The 22,961-nt window shown below is 41.1% G+C and overlaps 1 protein-coding gene across 1 annotated transcript in view; it reads right to left on the reverse strand.

Annotated features, from left to right (window-relative positions):
- Positions 1-2,490: 2,490 nt before the first annotated feature.
- LOC117430814 (mastermind-like domain-containing protein 1) overlaps positions 2,491-22,961 on the reverse strand; it is an 83,045-nt gene continuing 62,574 nt past the window's right edge. Inside the window, exons 3-5 of the mRNA XM_034051312.3 lie at positions 7,842-7,988; positions 7,171-7,261; positions 2,491-6,838 (exon numbers count right to left, since the gene is read on the reverse strand). Coding sequence (XP_033907203.3) covers positions 5,898-6,838; positions 7,171-7,261; positions 7,842-7,988 — 1,179 coding nt within the window. The 3' untranslated portion in view covers positions 2,491-5,897. The remainder of the gene's footprint in view (positions 6,839-7,170; positions 7,262-7,841; positions 7,989-22,961) is intronic.

Here is a 22,961-nt window from a genome sequence, read left to right on the forward strand (position 1 = left end):
ATCTATCTTGAATGGTTAATTAGTAATTATGCGTGGCATAAACAGAGAACATGATTGTTCCTCCTGGGTAACTCAAAAAGAATCAGTTTGAGTGAATGATTGTCCCTCGCTGGTTATTATGACCTACTTAGAACCATTCTCTATCCTCTCTGTACCACCTGTAAGTGATTTCAAATTTAGGCTTGCTAAACTCTTAAACTCTCCAATAGCCAAAAGTAATTTACCTGCCGTCTAATTTGAACTGCTTTGTGCCAATCAGTTCAATTTTTGTTTGTATTGTGCTACAACCATTCCTGCGTCAAGGTGAAGTTCTGTGTTTAATACTCTTACCAATTGAGACTTCTCTGTTTGAAGTTTGGATTTGTCTCACATCAGCTACTGTTTCCTGCTTCCTGTGGTTTTCTTTATGCATTTATTTTTATTTAAGTCTTTCCTGCTTAACCAGGCAGACTGAAGAGATGCAGACCGATTCAATTCTTTGTTTTTCTAGCAGTAACTTACTCCTAATTAAATAAAACCATGGGGCATATTTTTCAAGCTTCCACTACGGCCTTTAACAAACTCCTTAAATTCCACATTATTGTTACAAAGGCTGAGAAACAAACATCATAAGAGTGCTTATAGGCAGAAACAAAAAGGTTTAAAAATGAATTATTCTCTTTATTTTCCTGCAATTCATGTAATTTGATTTACAATTGTTGTCTTGTTTTTATCACATCATTGAAACATTATTATTTTTAAGTTTAGACTCTGTCTGGTTCATTGCCCCAAGCTTAGCTTTTCCACTAGCCTAGCTTCAGTCATCAATGTGAGATTAAAGGTACGACAGCAAGACCAATTTGATTAGTCTTACCTACACCTGTATGAGCTTCCCTGCTGACAATTGCCCTGTGATGAGCACAAGCCAGTTGGCAGCAGTGACACTTGCACAGCTGTAGAAGGTGCGACTAATACATAAATGAATCTCACTAAAGAGGGTAGGAGACACTTCTTTATACAGTGTTGAGGGGATGGAATGGATTACCTAACCACGCTGTTGATGCTGAAGAACTGGGATCCTGCAAGACCCAACCTGACAACGTTCTGAGATGAATCAGTTGCTAGGAAACGGGCGTGCGTAGATCAGGTGAAAGCCTCCTCTCGTGTGGAAACGTTCTTACCTTTCCTTTCCACCTTTATGAGGCCTTCAAGGATATTACTTTGTTATTTGGTTCTAGTTTTGTAAAAAAAAAAAAAAAAAAAAAAAGTGTTTTCCTCCTTAAAAAAAAAAAAAAAAAAAAAAAAAAAATTAGATGGCTACAAAGCAGTTCAGAAGTGGGGAAAAGAAATCCAAAATCCCAAACATCTTTTTTTCAAGGCAGTTTATTTTGGTATGAAGAAAACAAAACGTTTTACTCTTGTGTTTTTTAAGCCAGGAATACAATACAAAATATCTGCTGGAAGTACAGGTGTGACTAATTGAATAGAAACACGCAAGGATACCATAAAACCCTGCACCAGTACAGTGCAGGGTTTTTTTTTTCTTTTTCCTTAGAAAAGAAAACAATTAAAATGTACAAACAAGAGAACTGCAGAATTTTCAAATTTGAAAATCATAAAACACATTGGAGACAGTTTGATACGTGTAAAGGAAAATGTTGTGTTGAACCCCAACCAGAAAACAAAATCCAACGTGCTGCGACAGCAAGCTGTGAAAGCAGGACTCAATTACCTGGGCAGTACTAATATGCATGGCTGAGGAGTGGCAACAACTAAAAAGATAGCTGTTCTGGTTTTAAATGTGTTCCAAAGCCATTGAACCAGAGACATGAAGGGTTCATCCTTATAAAATAGCCCTGCTAAATGTGTGCAGTTCATTTCAAAGCTTTACATTTACAGTTGCATGGCAATGGCTTACCATCATATTCACCATTGCAACTCCTGTACACAATGGGTTCTGGTAGTCAATAGGAGACAGATCATGGGAGGATATTTTGACTTTGACTGGGTTCCCCCACAGCAAATTCAATCAGAGATGTTCTTTTATGTTCTTTTTGTCAATTAAATGACACAAATAGGCCTGAATATTTTCTGCCTTGAAGACAGGTGGCTGGTTGCTGTGTCTCAGTTATTTGCATTGGAAAAATGAAATATGCTCCAGAGTTTACTGGCTGAAGAGAGTAGGTAAATATTTGCATATCTACTTACAAATTCACCTCTGAATTTTAGGGGGATTTGAGTGTGTAGGTGTGTGTGTGTGTATGCCAGTAAAAAATAGCCCGTGGATTCAAATGTTTACCAGAACCATCGATCTTTCTCAAAGCCCAAGGAATCCTTCTCGTCGCCACTCTGCGCACACGCATTGTGTTATGTCAAAAACATAACAAATATTTCAACATTGTAATACACAGTATTACCAAAACTAACAATATTGTCTGCATATTTTATAACAAATTAAAATAAATGAATTTCCAATTATAAAAACAGAGAATTTGTTTTTTAAGCTATAGGTTTTTTTTTTTTTTTTTTTTTTTATTTACAAACGATTTCAGCCAAGAAGTATATACACTGTACTTCTCTTACACACATAGCTTAAGAAAAAAAAAACATAATTTACAAAATAGTTTAATATTTACAATCATCTGTTAAATGTCCACAATAAATGTCATTGCAGCGGGTAGCACACTTCTATACTGGCTTTGACCAGTCACCTGTGAACTCAAGCGTGTCGAGATTACAAGTACGTTTTACATTGCCATGGTGAATTTGGTGCTGTAGACAAGTTGTTATAGCAACAGTTTCCAAGCATCACCCTTTAATGCCCTTTCCTGTGGAATCGCCTGTTTCCGACAACTAAAGTGTCCCCCCTGCAACCTACTTTAATTCATACATATCTTTTCAAAGAATGGTCTTTCTTCACATAGATTATATTGTTGTTGCTTGTCAAAAACTGTTTGGAGGATAAAAGGATTTAAAAAAAGTATAAAAAAATCCTTACCGCTCATTAGCATAATCCCCCCCCTTCTTTATTTTCATCTATTTTTCCTTGCACAGCACTACAGGTTAACACAAGTACTTGGTTTCCTGTCCCCCATTCGCTTGCTTCCTGTGTAACAAGAAATAGGATCCCCCTTCTGTCCCTGCTTGTACAGGCAGCAAGTGTAAGACTCGGGAGGGGTCCTATTACCTGCAACACAGGATGGAAGTGAAACTTATAGTGCTGTGCCAGGATGAATGGGCTTTACCTGAAAAACAGTAAGGACACAGTGAGCCTGTTAATGCTACTGGGAGGTAAGAAATGTTTTTTAAGCCTTGTTGTTTTTGCAGGTTGAAGAGTTCTGAAATGTTAGACCTTCACATTGAGATCCATTCCTCCTTGTTTGCTCTCAAAAAGCAAGATGCTGATCAACAAACAACCATCCCGACTGTGCTCATCTTTCCTATCTAACGGGGGAAGCATTATACAGAACCCTGCCGTAAAAAAACTTTAAAAGCCCATGAGGGTCTGATCCTATTCCAAATCTACTCAACACACCTTTATATAAAGGATAATCCCTCACTAAAACTTCAAGGAGAGCCATTCTTCTGGTATCACGCTATCCTGCCAACGATCTTGGAGGATATGTGTTTACTTGAAACTTCGGGCTGTGTAACAACCATAGAGAATTGGATAGGGGATCTTGAGTGTTGAGTTTCAAAGAATGGCTGACTTGTGTCTCTTTGTTTTCCCCTTTAGCAGTTTGGCAGCGATCTGTATCATCTTCTCATAACCTCAGCAAAGCCAGTTCAGTGACTTGCAATGAAACTTCAATGCAGAACCCACCTGCAGCTCATTGGGGTTTCCTGATCCAAACCAAAGGGCAGTGAAACATCACGTCAAACTTGCATTCATACACACAACAAAATGAACGGGCTAGTAGTAGCATTAACCCTTTGCTGCCCAGTGTCCAATATATTTGACAATAGGCAATAAATAGGAATTGGAACATACCCAGGGCAGTAAAAGGTTAATATGCTGCACAGCAGTCATTACCGGTAGAAAACTGACCTTCGGCACGGCACAACTGTCGCTGGGCATTAATGCTTAAATAAAAGCTTGCAAAACTGGTGGGAGAATAATGGATAATTTGATACATTGTGGCTTCGACAACTAACTTTTTATAATAATGCCTTTTTTTAATTATCTTCCTGGGAGATAAAAAGTGTAAATGCTATTCTAGTATATGATTCATTGGTGCCCCAATCAAAGTATAGTCTGCATCCTCCAGTACATACTTAAAATGATGAAGTTAGCATGGGTGCCCCCATTTTGTTTTCATTTTCAGTCATGGTATGGAAAATAATAGAAAATAAAATGCCCTTTTCATAAACAAGCATAGAGACTCCCTGTTACTTCGGATTCTTTTTGACAGTAATGTAAATTAAATATCATCACCAAAATGAAGACACAATAGAGCTGTTGTTTAGTAGTCTTGCTACAGCTATGACTACAATTACTGATTAATACAGCAATCATTTCAGCTGTAGGTATCTCAGAAACAAGGCTATTCTGTATGGAGGGATAGGGGAGCATTTCTTCGGTTTCTAATTTTTACTTTTTCAATTTGGACAGACTGAAAAAGGGGGGATTCAAATAGAAGGTACACGAATGTCTGTCTTCTGATTTATAATTAATATCATAAGTAAGCACAGGCATATCAATTTTCGTATTTTTTATTTTTTTATGCGTCAATATTTTGACATCTGTGATGCAAGTTTGGACTGTGAAGTCACACTGCCCTCTAGGGGTTAGGGTCCTCAAGCAGTCCACTCAAGATATCCACATTTGAATTCAGCACACCGACCTGATATTTGAACTGCTATACTTTTTGTATATACTGCATTGTAGCCTATCCAAATGATGCCACTTTCCCATTTAGTCCAATATCCACACGAGTTGCACTTTTTCCCTTCAGAAACGTCTGGCCTCCTTTGTTTACAGTTCACAGAGACGCCTGCAATTGTGGGTTGTTTACTAAAATAACCTCCTGGGCAACATCAAAACACAGTTGGGTTAAGGAGGAAAGGTTTCAAGCTCAACCTGAATGTAGCTTAAAAGACAAAACTGAAAAAGATCCCAAAGTCACACCCTCCCTCCCCTAGCGATTTGTTTTTAACTGTGACCACCAAGCTTACAAACACATGTCTTACTTCTTATTGACAGAGCAACCTTCTCCCAAATGCCTTTTTACTGTTTCATCTTTTTTTTTTATTTTCAGATAGAAGCAGATTTATCCTGCCATAACACCACACAGTCACATCCTGTGTTTCACATGATAACACCCCACCTCAGCCTTACAACCAAGGGGCAGGAAGTGGGGACATATTAGCTGTAACACAAGAAGATGAATGGGGTGAGACAACGAAACTCAAGTACTTGTAGTTATAGTGTTGTTGCAAGATAAATTAGTTTGAAAATAAATTAGAGAAGATCAACAGCATATAAATGAACGAGGGTGAATTATGTTATACTAACAGGAGGCAAGAACATTTTTGTATTTTTTAAAGCCTTGGTTATTACTCAGAAGGAGGACGACTCCAGCCTAGTATTTCAGTCCAGGTTTAACATGTTAAATAAATGTTTAGTGGCAATAATAAATACTTTAAGACTATCCCTGGACTGAAGTGGCTACAGAAGTCTGGATCTGCCCGGGACTGATGGAAATGCGGCCATCTGGAAGTCAACCCAGACACTGTTTTATGGTTCATACACCCATCAGGATTCAATGACACCAGGGGAAGATAAGCTCAGACAGGTGACACATCCATGACACGACCCTGATACAGGCTTTTGAATGTTGACCTTCAAAAGCAATGTCTCATTCATGTGGTTCTAAAAATCTCAAAGTACCCCCATCCCGACCACAGCTGCATTGTTTTTACGAGTGCTGTCCTAGGTACTCGTCGATCACGTTCAAATGATGCATCCACTCTTCACCCATGAAAGAGTCAATGAAGTCCACCTCCCCGCCTGTGGTTTGCAGGGGCCCGCTGTTCTGTTGCTGAACAAACTCGTAGGGAGGCAGCTTGGGGCTCACCCCGCTGTAGGCTGCTGTGTGCTTCCCCGAGGAAGGGTAGCTAGGAGGTGCTAGTCCTTGGGGTGGGTGATGGACTTGACTCAGGCTGGCCATGCTTGGCGGAATTGGCTTCATCCCAGCCATAGCCGTCAACGGTCCTCTGTTCCTTATTGGCTGGTTGGCCAGGGGGTTACCCTGAGCAGGGTTCAGTTTTTGCATGTGCCTGATCAAGCCTGGTGCCATCTGGTTGGGCGGTGCCCCAGTTTGCACAAACTGAGAAGGTAGAGCCGGCCTCATGGGTGCCTTGGAGAACATTGGGCTGCCTGGGAACTGCTGCAAGCTTGGGTCCATTTGGCCGGCGCCGGGCATCCTGGGAACTCCTTGTTGGGCTGCCCACATTTGAGGTGGCATCCCAGAGACGTTGGGTATCCGTGGCATGCCGCTGGCTTGCTGGCTCAGCGATTGTCTTAATTGTTGCTGGAGAGCCGGAGTGTTGGCCAGCTGGTTGAAGCTGGAGGATGGCATCCCAGAGCGCACTGCAGGCTGGGTAGGGATGCCCATTCCCAGCATGCCCCGGCTGCGGTGGGGCATGTTGAAGTCGGAGTGGGCAGGGTGGTACAGGCCAGGCTGGCTGCCCGTGTTGCTGGGGAACACACCCATCGTCCGGCTGCTTTGGGGGATGGTGCCTGGAGGAATGCCCAGCCGGTTAGGAAGCATGGCAGGGTTGTGGGTCATCATGGCTGGGTTGGCTGAAGGGTTGGGCATGGGGTGCCCACAGTCTTGGGGCAGAGGCCTGGCTACTCCTGCAAAAACAGAAAAAGTAGTAAAAACGCACTGCTCTGTTTTGTTAGTGCTTTGCAAATTTGAAGCTTTTAAATTGATTGCAAGCTAAAAATGTTTATTAAATCAATGTATTAAACCTGATGGAGTTAAATATAATAATCAGACCTTTCTCATTCAAATTACAAATCAAAAGAAAGGTAGATTATTACTGCAATTCAATTTGATATGTATAACATATGTGATGAATTGATTCTTCACATGCTCTAATTAAAAGGGGAAAATTAAATGATGCTTTTCACAGACTTGGCTTCAGATTTCAAAACGTGATCACCAATCAGTGGTGTCTGGTTACCTGGAAACGGTGTGAGCTGCTGGCCTCGGAAGCCCTGCTCCTTACACTCCATCCGATTGCCATTCAACTGGTCCAGCTGCCGCTGCTTCTCCTGCAGAGAGACAGGCTAAGCTGAGTTCATTGTGAAAAAATACCTGAAGACAGTGCAGCTTATCTGGAGTGTTTCGCTTGCGATTACTGACCACAGTTCAATGTGTCGGGCCGGGGAGATTCTTGCAATTAGGAAGCAAAAAACTAGTTCTTCTATAAAGAAGGTATTATGAAATTGAGTGGGTTTTTTTCTCAATTAAGAGGGGGAAATAGTACTGGCCACCGTCAGGCAGAGTACCAGAAAGCTTGAAAACGGAGCTAAATATTTTATAAATACAATTGACCTCTAAAATCAATTTTCGAAATTTCTTATTAGCACTATCAACTTATAAAAACTAAAATTAAGAAACTGCTGCTTCCTGCTATGTAATCCCTTCCAGTGCTGTAGGTCACAAGGTCTGACTGCAGATAGACTGCTAATGTAAGAACTACCCACAGCACAGGAAGTGGTAGCAACTTTTAATCTATGATGCTATATATGATATAGTGCATATCCAGAATGAAAAGGGTAGAGGTAAGAAGCTACATTTTAAAACCTTGGTTGCTGCTCCTAAACAGAATTTCAGATTTCAGTTACCGACCTGCAGTAGGTGCTGTTGCTGCTTTCTTATGAGCTGCTGTTTGAGCGCTGCGTGTTTCATGTATCCGTTCCCCATCCCTGCTCTGGTCCCGGCGCTGGGGATTGAAGAGGGGTCCTGGAGCCGGGGTACCATGCCTGGAGTCTGCTCCTGACAGGGACAAGAGAGGGACGCGTCACTTAACCAGGGAAACATGTACAACATAACATTTCCCTTGAACTTACATTACAAATGCTGGTTTACCTGCTTGCTATTGTTCTCATATTGTATGGATTTTTATGAGCTCAAAAAACATGTAAAACAAAAACTCTAGAGAAACAGCCAAACCTCTAATGGTTTTCTAGGGGCACATATTGCACGAAATCTCCAGGTGAAAACAGGCCTAAACACTGCCAGTCTCAAACAAGCCCGAGGTTGGGAGGGTTCAAAGACCATCAATAACGCAGCCTTCAGAGAGTTCTTCAAATCCTTTTTGTTTGGATTGGCTATGGCTCCTTACCATCAATCCCATTCAACATCCCTACATGGTACAGGCTTCCTTTGTTTTGAGAAAAGCTGTGCATATCCTCTGTGCTAGGAGTCTAGCTGCTATCAGAATACAGATATACAACAGCAGAAAGGAGTCGCATTAACACTGCACTGACAACTGTAAAGTGTGTGTGTGTGTGTGTGTGTGTGTGGGTGTCGAGGGGTGGGGATAAAACATGAAGGGGCGGGTAACAGTAAAGGAAACAGCAGAAAATGTTTCTAAATTTAAACCCTTCTCTCATGACTTGGATTCAGTTTCTACTGACAAACTCTGCACTGGATCAAAAGCAAATGTACCCTAATATTGTCTACCATCTAAACTGTTAATACATAGGGTTAGCAGATTTCCAGAGTGAAAGACAGGATATTTATTTCTGCAATTCATTGTAGGAACTCTAAAGCAGTTAAAATAAGTAAGTATATAATAACACAATCGTAATTTTAAAATTAAACATTAGGTGCATATATTTTTTAAATGGCTATTAATCAAAACAAAATAGGGACTAAATGAAAAAGGCCGACTTGGCTGATGGCACTTTCAATCAGAATTATTAAACAAGTGCGTTTCTTTATTTTGTTTGTGTATAATAAATTACAGTACTGTCAGTGCTAAGCACACAACTACGAATTAAAAAATGTGCTGTTCCTGACCGAGACAAAAAATGAAGGCTGAAAACTGGGCCAATCCCAGTTGTTTTCCCGGGATGTCTGGAAAACCTGTTAATACCTTGTGTTTGGTGTGTCTCTTATTGTTTGGGTGCTTCTGGCTGCTCAAACTGTGCAAAATGATTATGATAACAGAGGCCCTTAGACATGACATATTAACTTATTATAATCACAATCACTAAGACTACTGTTCATATTAAAACGTGTTGTTTTAACTAAGCAGAGGATCTACACACAGGATAAGATGTACTGGAAATCTGACAAACCTGAAACTGTTACCGTTTGATTTCTCACAAGTGATTAATGCTGCAAGTAGAAATATCAATAGCATATCAATCCAGCATAACAAAAACTACAATTCGAAAGAAAAAAAAAATCCTCCCCAGCACTTTGGTTTATAGACTCACTTTGTTTTGCTTCCCTGATCTACATAACAGCAGACCTTGCCGTTGAGCTTTTAACCCCCAGCTGCTGCAGGTATAACAGGAGAACGTGTGTTTAGATCAGAGTGACAGACTTGTATGCTTCCTGCTGAAACCACATTGAGACAAATGGAAACAGCACAGCACTATGAGAGAAGGTAAAATACTGCAGAATTATAGATTGTACACAATTATGTGACGATGCAAATTTATAACAAATCCACTGCAGTTTTTGCACTACAGACTGTGCTGGAGATATTATACTGATCAAGATGAACATCTTTTTAAACTGAGCAGGGCAGCTGTATCACACACATAGAGAAAAATGATGTCATAATCTAAATGGGTTTGCTGGCCTCACTGCACACCCTGAAAAAGGGTGTGCCACTTTCTGATAGACTGGCTGTCTTTCCAGTGAGGATACATTCCAGCTTCAAGCAAAACCAATCCTTCTGAAATTGCACGGATTGTGGGGTGATAGTAAGGTTGAGAAGCATGTTAGTGCTGCACAATGCTTCACTAACGAAAAAAAAACACAAGCAGTTCCATTTACAAATCACAGATTTGTTTTTGTAAACTCTAGACAAAATTACAACAGACAAAAGAAAAAAGGAGGAATTACAAAATAAATTCTATAAAATAAAACACATAAAAAGGTAAAAGAAAGTGCAAAGCACTTCCTGTGTCCCTTGGACTAGTATCCCTCCCTGAACCATCTCCACAAGGTCAAGCCTAGTTCTCACTGAAAACACCTGGAGTGAAGCAGGCTATCTTCAGACACAGGCTTCACTTCACATCGCAATGCTAACAGTCTTACAGGGCTAGCTAGCATTAAAATACAATCGCATGTTCCAAGAGCACCTCTTTTTTTTTTTTAGTAATAAACGATAAACTATATCTAGTGGTATGGACACTCATTCTCCGTTTGCTTGCTTTGTGATGTGGATTACTGTAATGTGCACTGGAGGTGACTAATTTCAGCATGATTCGAAGGTGAAAAGGTGAAAGGCTAGTGAATTCTCGCTGTCTGTGCCCCCAACCACCACCCAAAATAAAGAGCAACAGGAACTGACACCCACGGCAGGTAATAAATCTCTGGACTGCACACACACAAAACTGTGTTTTACACTATATACAGGTTTAATGTATCCTTATTAAAAACCTTGGGCAGCTGATTTTAATGGGAGCATGATTGAGAACATGGGGAGTGGATTCTAACAGCACAGCAGATAAAGCCATGTACACTGCTAAATGTTAGACGGATATCCATCAGGTACAAGTAACTATCTAATCCAAATAGCAAACGTTATTTATTAAAGGCAAATGCAATCTGGAGAACAGGCCGTTCCAAGGTTCTGTTTAGATCTTTCTTGTTTTGTCTTCCCCCTGGGTCAGAATCACCATGTCCTATTTTCCCTGATCCCCAGTATAATGAGATGCCCTGGGGCGGGCTCGTCGGAAGCACAGGGATTCAAGTCAGTGTGTTCCGCACGCACAGCGAGGCCCACAGCACTCATACCATGAAGATCTCCACAGCTAGCTTCACGTGCCGCCACTCTGCTCACTCAGGCGAAGGGGGGAGTTTAATGTGACTCTAATTGTTGTGATGTTCGGCTCCAGGCTATTGCTTGGGAGACCAGAACGGCGGTGGCTGCCGTTTTCTTCTTCAATAATAAATCACGCTCCAACAGGGTAGAAAAGCAACAGAGTTTGATGGGATTTACAAGCGTTTGGATAACGCAGCGCCCCGCTGCCCGGTTCAGCATTTCACCTTCAAACCGCTCACAACTTGGAATACGGTTTTGTCTTTTGCGGTACACCACTCAAGATGCTCAGCTCAGATATGTTGTGTCTATCTCCATCATTCTCTGTTTTTAATCGTGATTTACAGTACCAGGATTAGACTGGATTGACTGCTACTGAAGAGACTCCTAAAAGCGAACATTCTGATGGTTTTCGCAAACATCAGGTGCAAATGGCATTTCTGCCCCTTTGGCAAATGAATGCTAATAAAATGCGATAAAGGGACAGAACTGTGTGAGCGTGTGGTGCTGTAAAATAGGTGGATTTAATTAGGTAATGCAAAGCAATCACGCCCTCAAGTTTATCTTCGATCACCCTGTCTATACAACCTGCCAGCTGTGTCCTGCTGAAAGCAATGAAAGCCGAGAGGTACCATTCAGTGCAGTGTCCTACAATGATCTTCAGTTTTACATTAGAATTCTTTGCCATTGGTTCACGGCTTCCTTACGCAACCATCTTGTTGACTGTCCAGTTGGTTTGCATTACTCGGCGGCAGTGTTACCCGCAGGGACACAAACTAAAAGGCCTGAATTAAATCAAAGTTTATGGTCCCACCATAGCCATACATTTTGATTGAATCCAGACGTAGTTCTATTTTATGATGGTGTTTAAATAGAGCCATTGTAGCCAGTACTTTTCTTCACCTTCCTATATAATCAATGCGCACTGCAGAGAAATTGTGCTTTGTTAAGCCCTCCTTGTCTCTCCCAGTCATACAGGATCAATCTGGTTGCTATCTGGGGATTACTCTGGCTTGCCAAATAGTGCTGGTGCACTCAACAGCACCATTTGGCTTTGTTATTGGGTTACATTCTTCTAAGCACAATGCATGGCTTGCTACTGTGAAGTAGAAATGAATGCTGCTCCACCCCCAGCACTTCCTGCCTGTCAGAATGCACTGCACTTGAGGGAATAGGATGGGATGAATTCAGTATACCGATACTGTCATCTACCACTGCAAGGTTAAGGAGAATGCCACTTTAGCTGTGTGCCATAGGTATTTCACTTCTCTTTGTTCTAAACAAAACTTGTATTGATTGTTTTTACTAATATTAATATTTTTATAACCACTATTATTATTACAACAACAACAACAACAACAACAACAACAACAACAGAAACCCTCCCTGGATATCCAGCACGCTGTTGCTGCAAATCCTGAATTACTGAGCCTGAATCCTCAGCAGTAATGCAGCCAGGGCCTGCTTCAGGGCTGCGCTCATCTCAAGACCTGCCACAACACTAGAACTTCTTCCTAGGACCCTACCTGAACCTTGCACCCTACCTTCTGTACCGCGCATAAGGAACAATGTGGGATTAGGAGTGTTGTGCCAAATGAGCTTCACCCAAGACAAAACAGACAAAAAAACAAAGCAAAATGAGTGATAATGCTGTAATGTTAATTCGGCAAGATGACCTGGCTGTCCCATATTTAAAAACTGCTACAAATGAGACCATGGCCATTGTTTCATTATACAAGCATCTGTAAAATGTGCAATCCTTCTGTACTGAAAAATGACATCATTGGATTCAACTGGGACTTCTAACTAAAACCAAAAAGGTCACATTTCATGAGCAACTCTTTACTCACCAGGCAAAATAAAAAGCTGTTTTTCCTTGATTTGTCATCTCAAACTTCACACCCTGACTGCTGAGGTCATTGATTTAGTTTTCTAGGAAGGCACCGTCATAGCCTTACTCAGCCACAAGATGGCACCCCTGGCTCCGTTTGACACAAAGGCATTTTCTAGTGCTTGGTGGCTAGCATTACCCCAGGGTGGCACACACACACATTGTGCGAGGCCAGGGGCTGGACAGTTCATCTGAGGTTGATGAATAAAAGTCCTTTCATCATCAGTTTGACTGCCTTCTCCCTCCCTTCCTTCAGCACGGGTCCAAAGAAAACAAGGTGTAGCTTTGAAAGTTTCCTCAAAACCAACCGCTTCACTGTAACAAACACTGCCTCCGAACAGCTGCCAGAAACACACTCAATAACAAAGACAGCCACAATGTTTCAGGGTCTTTGGGTTTTAAAATCTTTGGCATGCTGAGGGGTCCCTGACGACTGCTTCCCTAACTCCTAGAGCTCCTGCTATCTGAAACCAGGTATTGGCCTACTGTATCTATTTCTAGATCCCCCATTTCAATGGTTCCCAGTAAAGTACATACATCCTAAAAAAGATACTGAAAGAGAATTATTTGAACTATACATTATTCCAGTTTAGGTGGCATTGCCTAAACCGGTGCCAAAGGACACATTGCACGCTAATTAAACACGCCAATTAAATTCGCTTCAATTTAATAAGCTGCCATCTACTTCGAATGCCAGTTTCAAGTCAGTATTAGTAATGGCCAAGAAAAACATTGTGTATTTTTACTGCAGCAAGCAGGCAGTAACACAGCACACCAGCAGAATCTTTCACTACGTTTCCATCTGTGAAACCAGTCTGTAAAACTCACCTTGATCCAATATCGAACTGGGGCTGCATGGTCAAAGATCGCCTCATGTTTGTTATTTTTATAATGGACATTTATAAATCCACTCCCCTACCTCCAATTTATATATATATATATGGGCCACTATGGTATTCCGCTCTGTGGAGTTCTCGGCAGACCGTTTTTGATGAAACTGGCTGCTCGCGCCCCAGGTTGTAATTTGCTGTCAATTGATCTGCACTTCAAATTAATGAACGGATATCACGATCCTGGAGTATGCGCTTTCGCCCACTGTTGCCCTTTGCTGATGATGTCTTTCCCTCGGAGTTCCATGCCGACATCACCTTAGACACCGTTGCTCGTGAAACATCAGCAAGTTGAGCTATCTTGGTCACTGAAGCTCCTGCCAAACGCGCCCCTCTTTCAAAGTCACTAAGGTCTCCTCTTGCAGCCATGCTAGCCATAATCACAGGCAACCAGGCCTGTCCAGCATTTTTATACATGACCCTAAGCATGCTGGGATGTTATTTGCTTAATTAACGCATGAGCCACACTTGTGTGGAAGCCCTTGCTTTCAATATACTTGGTGTCCCTCATTTACCCAGGTATTATCATTTTTTGTCCACTACCTGTATATAATTGCCTGATATATTTTCTCTGCAGTTTAAAAGTAGCATCCTTCACATTTAGCGTGACTGGGCTAGAGCAAACTCACTCAGTAAGTATCTCAAACTCTTACTGTCCAAATCCCAGTTCAAAACGTATTGATATTGTTCCAGTGCCAAAGGGAATGACCAGAACACATTTCAAAGTGCTTTCAACTCAGTCCCAGTGGGGACAAGGTATCATATAGGGCTGAGCTCTTCCAGTCCAGGTGTTTGTTCCAACCATGTTCCTAGCTGTTTAATTGAACCAATTAAACCCACATCCTGAAGCAGTTTATTCTTCCATTATACCTGTTAATCCTGGTGTACTGGCTACAGGACTGCATCTGAGTAACTATTTTATTTGAATACTCTGCTTTCTCTTAGGACACAGCGTCAGGCATCAGTCTCTATCTCTTTGATATACAGGACAGATTTTCTCATCCTCACAAGACAGAATAGTTGATGTGTTGGTTCCTCCGCTACACTTACTAGTATTTGCAGATCTGTACTTTTCCACGATGCATCCAGTTTGCTGGCTTTCTTATGGAAATTGGTCACAGTTAAAAGCAGAAGCAGGATTCAAGTTACACACACACACACACCATTAGCAGGCACTTTAGATTTGTGTAATCAAACCAAGTAATCTTACATTGCCAGCTCCTGCTCGAAATCCTCTTTAAAAAAGAAGCGCGTGCAGCTGCTGTATTCACACTTTCCATTGTGAGGAATGCCTTGCACTGCAGATATCCAGCATACATAAGTTAGCACATCAAGAAGCTTTGAGCATGCAGGCGCTAAGCAGCTATTATGCTGAACTGTCCAGATGATCTGAATGCTGAATGTGTTTGGATTTTCATCCTGTGTGCTGAAATATTATGGAGCTCACTCTGAATTTCACAGGGATTGCTTCTTTACCAACCAGGGGGTCGAGGGGGCTATGCCGTTTGCTCTAGCATAGATTTACATAAGTTATTTCATAGGGTGAGGGTCCTCAGTTAGAATACCTGATGTCATGGGGGTCTTGAGCCGTAAAGGTTTGGGAACTCCTGCCTTAGATTATATTGCAAAAAGACATACTCTCCGATACATAAAACCTGCATCTCCCTGTTGCTAGTTAGTCAGGTAAGGTAAGCAGCAGACAACAAAGTTGACCAGCAAACACATCTGAAAAGCCGCCTAGCCACCCAGCCTCTCGTATAAACGACTCTTACACGGAGGTCAGGTTCAATTGCAGGCCACATCCTCACCACTGGTATCTGTCACATTCAAGACAGTGTTTTTGCCTCTAATAAATGCAACAAAGACCACGAGTTATCTTGCAGGTGAGCATAACTAAACGTCAGGAGGTTGGCACTGAAGGCTTGACGTGCATTCGCTTTTAATGCAATCAGTCATGGGAGGAGGGGCAGCTCAGTATTGCAAACATCTCTGAGACAAAGACGCACAAAGTTAATGACAATAATACAATATATCTGCAAGCACTGGCTTGTCATGTCTGAGACAACACGCAGTAGATCAACTAGCTAATAATGTCAGAAACAATGTGTCAATGCCAAGGAAGCAATGGGTCTACAACACTGCAGGCTGGGATAGAGATTTTGGGTAAGATTATTGGAGTGATGGATCATTGGGTAGGTTCAACTCGGGATACGGTCACCTGTTAGCACTGTAGCAAGGCGTCTCTAGGTCCTAATGGAGTTCTGTGTGTAGCAGGGATATTGGAAATCTCATAGAATAAGAATAGATGCAATGCCGTTTGGTCAAATGTTATACTTAGAAACTGCAGAATATCCATTTCTTAAGTATGTTACTCAGGAGCCATGCACATTTGTTCTCCTACTCTCAATATTGCCTCAATATTTCTAATGGCATATACAGTAAATGCTAATTGAATAAGGCAGTGCTGTAAGCAGGTTTCATCCATGTTTGACATGTGGTTCTCTTGACAGAAATATGTCAATGTATCAAAGACAGCTCCTTATATTCCTAGATTCTAAGAATCTCAATTCAATGCGCTAAAGAATGTTCTATGAAAGTTATTTCACAATCTGAAAAGCGGTTCTCTTGACACATGCAAAATTCAAAGACATAACATGACTGCCATCTGCATCCTCAGGGGGAGCAATGCCCTAATTGTTAGCCCAATCCTGACTGATATACTGTACACAAAGCTCTGAAGTGTAACCCACTTATGTTTGAACATGCCAGTGCCTCTACTATATTCCTGCTGACTTATAGGGCCATGTTAAAATGACGGCAATATTTTTTGTCCAAAGCCTTCAGAAGAAGAAAAAGCTGACGTGTTTATATTTGTGTTTTGCCTCCCTGAGCTGCAGACTCTTCTGTACCGCAGAAATCAGCAGCAGCAGCATGTCTGTTTTGATCAGTAACAATTAAAAGCATGGAGGAGGCTTGTGTGCCTGCAGCTCAAATAACCTTGAGGGACTGTAAACAAACTGGAGAGCCAACAAGGTGTAGTCGCTGGGGAAGTCCACAGAAGTCTATGGAAGAGCGCAGTAATAGTAGTAATCAGACACAGGCAAATCATTGAGTGTAAAACTAAATCTGCGGGTTTAGAGGATCAGACTAGGACATCATTGAAAACACTAAATGTTTAAACAAGAGACCCACAAGACAATAAAAAGGTGGATAAGGTGATAAGGGATGATAATTAGTAGAAAGAAAATGTATTTTAACTTCAGTGGTGCACAACGGCTTACCATCCTCTTCACCCAAGACTCCTGTCCAACTAATCCAATCTGCAAGGCCAGAATGAATTCAACATGCTGTGCGTGTAAACGAGCAGTACTGTAATCTGATGTTACCAAGGCGGCTGTCCTTTCCAGAGGACCACAGTAATTGGGTTACTGCCGCAGTTCAGTGCTTTTTAATCAGCATCAATCAATTTAATACAAACTATTCTGGAGATGCATGAAACAGAGAGAGAAGGGGGAGGAGGATTACAGAAAACAAATACTAAATCCTAGATGCAAGCTGTCATCATTAGTGCCTAAAATACAGTACTAATAGGTACACTAACTATTAACCTCTAACTGCTAACAGCCAACGCCTCCCATTATTCACATGAACCCCCTTTCTTCATTGGAATATTTCATTCTCCAACCTAATGCTAAATAAATGCTAAATAAATTGCACATATAAAGAAAATGAAAGGAAGCTTGTTGGGCTAAATTGAGTGACAAAGATTGGAATTTGTATAAATAGAGGCGCTGTCTTTGTATCGGGCCCAATCTGCAGCAGCTCCCTCTTTTACGGCTGAATAGACCTGAGCCCATGCAATACTGCCAGAGTCGTGTTGCTTCTAAGGGCTGTCAGTCAGGCGACAGTACAGCGTTTGAAGACTGTAATGGATCCATGAGCATTTGCCATTGTAGGAGTTCGGTGATAGTCCTTAGCTGCTGCTGACAGACACACACACACACACACACACACACACACACACTTAAACTGCAAGCGGCTCTCTTTGGAGCCTCCCTGTACCACTTCTGAGTTACACTGTGAGAATGACTGAAGGCGATGATTCAAAGTGGGTAATGCAAAAATAACCAGAGAAGACTTGACAACACAGTGACGACTTCCTCAACTGACCATGTAATTCCTAGTGGATTCCTCATGAATTACATGTTTCTGTTTTTCCGAACGAAAGAACACACACAATAATGAAACATTGATCCCCTTCGGTAACAATTTTTTAATTACAGTTTTAGAAATCTTAAAGCAGTTTGTGTGAACTCTACGGTGTTCAAGAAGTTGTACTGTCAAAACTTTATAAATAACATTATGTATTATAAAATAGATACATAGATAGGAAACATGGTACAATTATACATGCAGTGACTGAAGGATATATATGTATTTTATTGGTGTAAATAGAAACTACTGAAATGTCTGAACTGAACTAAACGCACAGGAAATAACGAGAGACAGCATTATCAGTACATACAGAATCAATGTTAAAAACAAGCAAAGATCCACTACACAAGACAGCAGGGACCAGTGATAATGCTGCCACTGCTTATGAGAGGTAAGAACATATATGGTTAATACTCCATTAAAAGGATCCACAATCCCAACCTCAATTAATAAAAAAAGCATGGGAAGCAGTATGCCATTTAGCAACCCATACTGTGCACCCTCTCACTATGTAGAAAAACAAAGGAAATAGACACTTTAAAATAGTTATGTAGTAAAACTGAAAGAAACTTCTTTGACAAATGTCACATTCTTATACCACAGAGCTTGGGTGTGAAGCGTGAAACTCTCCCAATGGTTCAGTTAGAAGCAACGAGCATGTGCTCCCTTTAAAATTTAGCCCCCCCCCTCCCCCCTCCCTAAGACCAAAATTGCAATATTAAGAAACCGAAGATGGCAAACATGAGTCGCCCAAACGTTCAATATGTTAACAAAACAACAGCTCATGAATTCAGCTACACTTGATAATTAGAAAGAAAGCTGTGCACATTGTTGATGCATTTTATTGATAGATTACATTTACAAATTAGCTGCAACAACTGATTAGGTTTTAACTGAAACCTGTGATTATATGCATCTATTCAAACCATGATGATTTTTTAAAATCAACAAAATATGTTTAACTTTTGCGGTAAAATGAAGAGGCTTGCGAAAGCGAAAGATTATTTTACAATATTTGAAGAACGTAAAATGCATTTATCATTACCTGCTAAGTCTACTATTGCCCACATACCTTTCAGTCATGTCCGCAGAGGAGAGAGGATGAGAATTCAGTTAGGAAATAAGACAGACTTATCTGTGGGTGTAATTCAGTTCAAAGTGGAATTATATAAGCAGGAAAAAAGATTCAGTGAAGCTATAGATTGCTTAGTTGCTGGGCTTGATCTAAGAAAAGTAAAACTCTGAATGTAGCCCTTTCAATTTCAGTTTAAACATTTTTTTCTTTACATTGTACTTTCATGGAGTGCTGTGTTTATTTCACTTGAGTCCTTAGTGTTATAACTACAGTACTTCACTTGAGTCCTTAGTGTTATAACTACAGTACTCCATGAACACTCAAGTAGTATCCTCTATGTAATTGTCACCTCTGAAGACTTCCAGTTGAAATGTTTGTCAAAGCATTCTGTTTATCCTGCCTGTAAATGAATACAGATATGTTCTGCTTGTGTTCTAGCTACTATCCCAAGCTCTGTCATGTTTTGATTGGCCACTGAAACCGCTAGACTAGCTGGAGTTTGACATGTTTTTTATGGCATTTGATTTATGGCTGTACTCGCAAGCACAGGGTAACAGACTGGTTCCAGTTGGATTCCTCCTGAAACTGCCTTTCCCATCACAAGCAATAGGACAGAGGTGTAACTGCTCAACGACTGGAGGGCCCAAATATCAATTTACTTCCAATGCAGTCTTCCTTTTACCCCCAAAATGCGTTTCTGCAATGGTGACTGCCGGGACTAGTGGCGACTTCAATAAAGAAATCTTATTGTGACAATTGTATTTAGGCCAAAGTAGTGCTGGTATAGTACACCTTGTTATAAGACAGGCCCTTCATACCATGGAGCAGGTTATAAGGCGGGAAGGACATGGTCCCATTTGCCCCATACTAGCCCTTGTGTTGTAAGTTACCCCAAATTGCACAGCCTCTTACCTCTGGCTCCCGGCTGGCGTTATAGAGGTGGAGCACGGTACTGGGGCGCACTATACACGCATATGCTCACCTAGATTATCCTGATTTGTGGTTCTAATATTCCCTTTCACACTCTCTAAATATTGGATCTCAATTTGAATGCAGAATGAAGGTGTTCTTCTCCGTGTTGTTCCAGGGGTTTAGCATTGAACTGAGATCACTTGCCATCTGCAGCTCCTTCCCTCCCGTCCTTGGGACAAGGTCGTCGAGGAGCAGATAATAAAACACTGTCCACGAACAGCAATTCCATCTGTCTCGTTTAAAAACGCTGCTCTCTCAGACTCTGTCTGCCAGCTCAAAAACTAGCAAATCATCTGCCTTCTTCAAATATATGCCTGACATCTTTCCTTTTTACACCTGTCTTAGTTTTACACCTTTCCATAGAAACAGCATTTATAAAGGCTGCAGAGCACAAATAGTGGAATTCTGTATCTACAGTTATAACCAAGGCATTCAAATACTTACTCTCTATTTTCTTAGTAGAAATATTATTTGGGTTTTTTTTTTTTTTTTTTAAATAGTCAAATGCAATACAACACAATAATGCTTTTGCTGCTTCCTGGTTCCTGTATAGCAATATACCTCCAATGATCTAGCTGCATTGAGACCATGTGACCTACAGCAAAAGTGTGTTCAGAAGCCACGCTACACTAAACTCTTTGTTACATGATCTGCAAGCAAACAAGCTCTGTGCCATCGAACAACATCTCAGATGCTATTTATACCAAAACTAGTACTTCACAAGCGAGAATGAATCAATCACAATTCAGTAATCACAGAGTAACAGTCATGTATCCCCCCAGAACACCTTGCAGACTCACTGTCACATTCATGTCATTCTGGCTGCCTATAGTGACCCTGCACCCTGTTGACAGGCAGTCTATGGCATGCGATTGTGGATCAAAGCACACGCACACACATGTGCACCTGTCATGTGCAGAAGCAAAGCTGCTGTTACTCCTGTGTCAACCAGGGGCAGTTTATACAACATTTAACAACAGAAAACACCATACGGTTTTATGCCAGACGTGTAGTCAAATACAGCTGCTTTTCATTAGGGTAGTAAGGCTTTTTTTTTGCAGGTTTGTGCTGTTGCCTAGTGTAGTCAAAAAACAAAAACAGTTGAAGTGGATAGCGGAACAAGTTCACTATGGTTAATGTTAGCTAGCATGAGCAGACTACATCTGCGATCCATCTAACTAGTATCTCATTACTGAGCTGTCGTTTCATCTAGCGACTGTATATTTCACTCTTCTATTTGAAGCTGTTGTTTAAAACCTTGGTGATTTATTATAATAAAATGCTTAGTGCATCTGTCTGTTCCCAGCTACTCTAATCAGAAACCAGGCAGTGTGTGCTTTCCAGTTTGTTTACATGACCTAAGGGCTGCTGCAGATTGGTACACAACCTGCCTTCAAAAACTGAAGTTGAAGTCCAGTTATCCTGCCATAACACTGTAGAATCACTTGCTGTGTAGCCAGTATCAGGACCCTGCCTGAGCCTTCTCTCTGTGCTGTGTAAATGGTTGATTCCTTCTTCCTGCGGCACATGAAGTTGTGTGGTGGCAGGAAATGAAGTCCAAGTGAAAAGAAAACAAACTGATTACAGATCTATAGAAGAATGATAAAGGCTTGTAGGAATGTTTTGCAAATGAGATGTAAGGTTTTTTTTTTTTTTTTTGAAGGCTAGATTATCCCCGTTCAATTGCAGGGAGGAGCCTGGAAATTTCAAAGCTCTGACAAAGGAATTCTGAGCAGCTCCATGTGACTGAGGAGATATTAGCCCAGGGTCAGGAAGCAAGACCCTCCACACCCACCCCCTCCCTCACATCAGCTTTACCATAATACTGCCAAGAACTCTAACTCTCTCTAACTCTCTCTAACTCTCTCTCTCTATAAAATCACAAGCAGCGCATACAAATAATTACGTCCATACAGTGACAGTGCAATTGTTTTTTTTTAGGAATTAAAGTGGCATACTTAGCTTTACTGAGAGGGAGTAGTGGCATGAATGCATTAGCGATTTACCAGCACACAACATTTACAAACCTTTCCGTTTCACAAGTCAAGAGTCAATACCTAATTGATCAACATAAACCCAGGTTTATTGACATGGCAGACTCAAGGCTCCCCTCACAGCAATGGTAGTCCTGACAGTCTAAAAACAGGCACTGTCCTTGGAGCCTTTGTTTTACATAAACCAACAGTGAAAACAGACGGTTGCCACCAGCATTTCAAAACACCAACAACAACACTGACCAAGCAACAGTCCACCCCTCAGATAGAATACCACTGAGCACTACAGTAACTCACTGAATAGCAGTCAGGGGGTGTTCAGATGAGGCTTGTGGGGCTCTCTCTCGCTCTCTCTCTCTCAATGCTGTGAGAGGATGCTCACACTCAGCCGTTTTCCCTCATATTTCATCTTTTTGTACAGTCTTAACAGATTAAGAAGTGTAGTTGCTACAGATTCTGGTTCTAATAGGGACATGACTTATAATCAACTTCAACCAGCAATCCCGCTAGCTGATTTGAAGAGACATCCCTCTTTCAACCGGTAACCAACCACCCAGACAAACACTCACACGGTGACAGCGATTTCACAGAGATAGCACACTATTGTTATCCTGCAATGTTGCAACTACAGCATTCAGACAAAAGGGTACCAGGAGCAAAAGTTCGAGGGGACTAAACCTTTAATATCAGCCCCAAAATATTACCCGGAGAGTAAAAACAAAAACCTGTCAGACAATATGTCTTTGAGTCACTGAGTGACTATTTAAAAGTACAATTGGGCTCACTAAAGCAAAATAAAAAACTGTTTAATTACCACCCTCCCAATATTAAATGGACACAATTTAGATTCTTCTGTAAATATTAATACTAACTTATCGAAGTGATCGCCCATTTGTTCTGCTATGGTTGTTCACTACAGTTCAATG

The sequence above is a fragment of the Acipenser ruthenus genome, chromosome 26 (assembly GCF_902713425.1).
Source record: "Acipenser ruthenus chromosome 26, fAciRut3.2 maternal haplotype, whole genome shotgun sequence".
NCBI lineage: Eukaryota > Metazoa > Chordata > Actinopteri > Acipenseriformes > Acipenseridae > Acipenser > Acipenser ruthenus.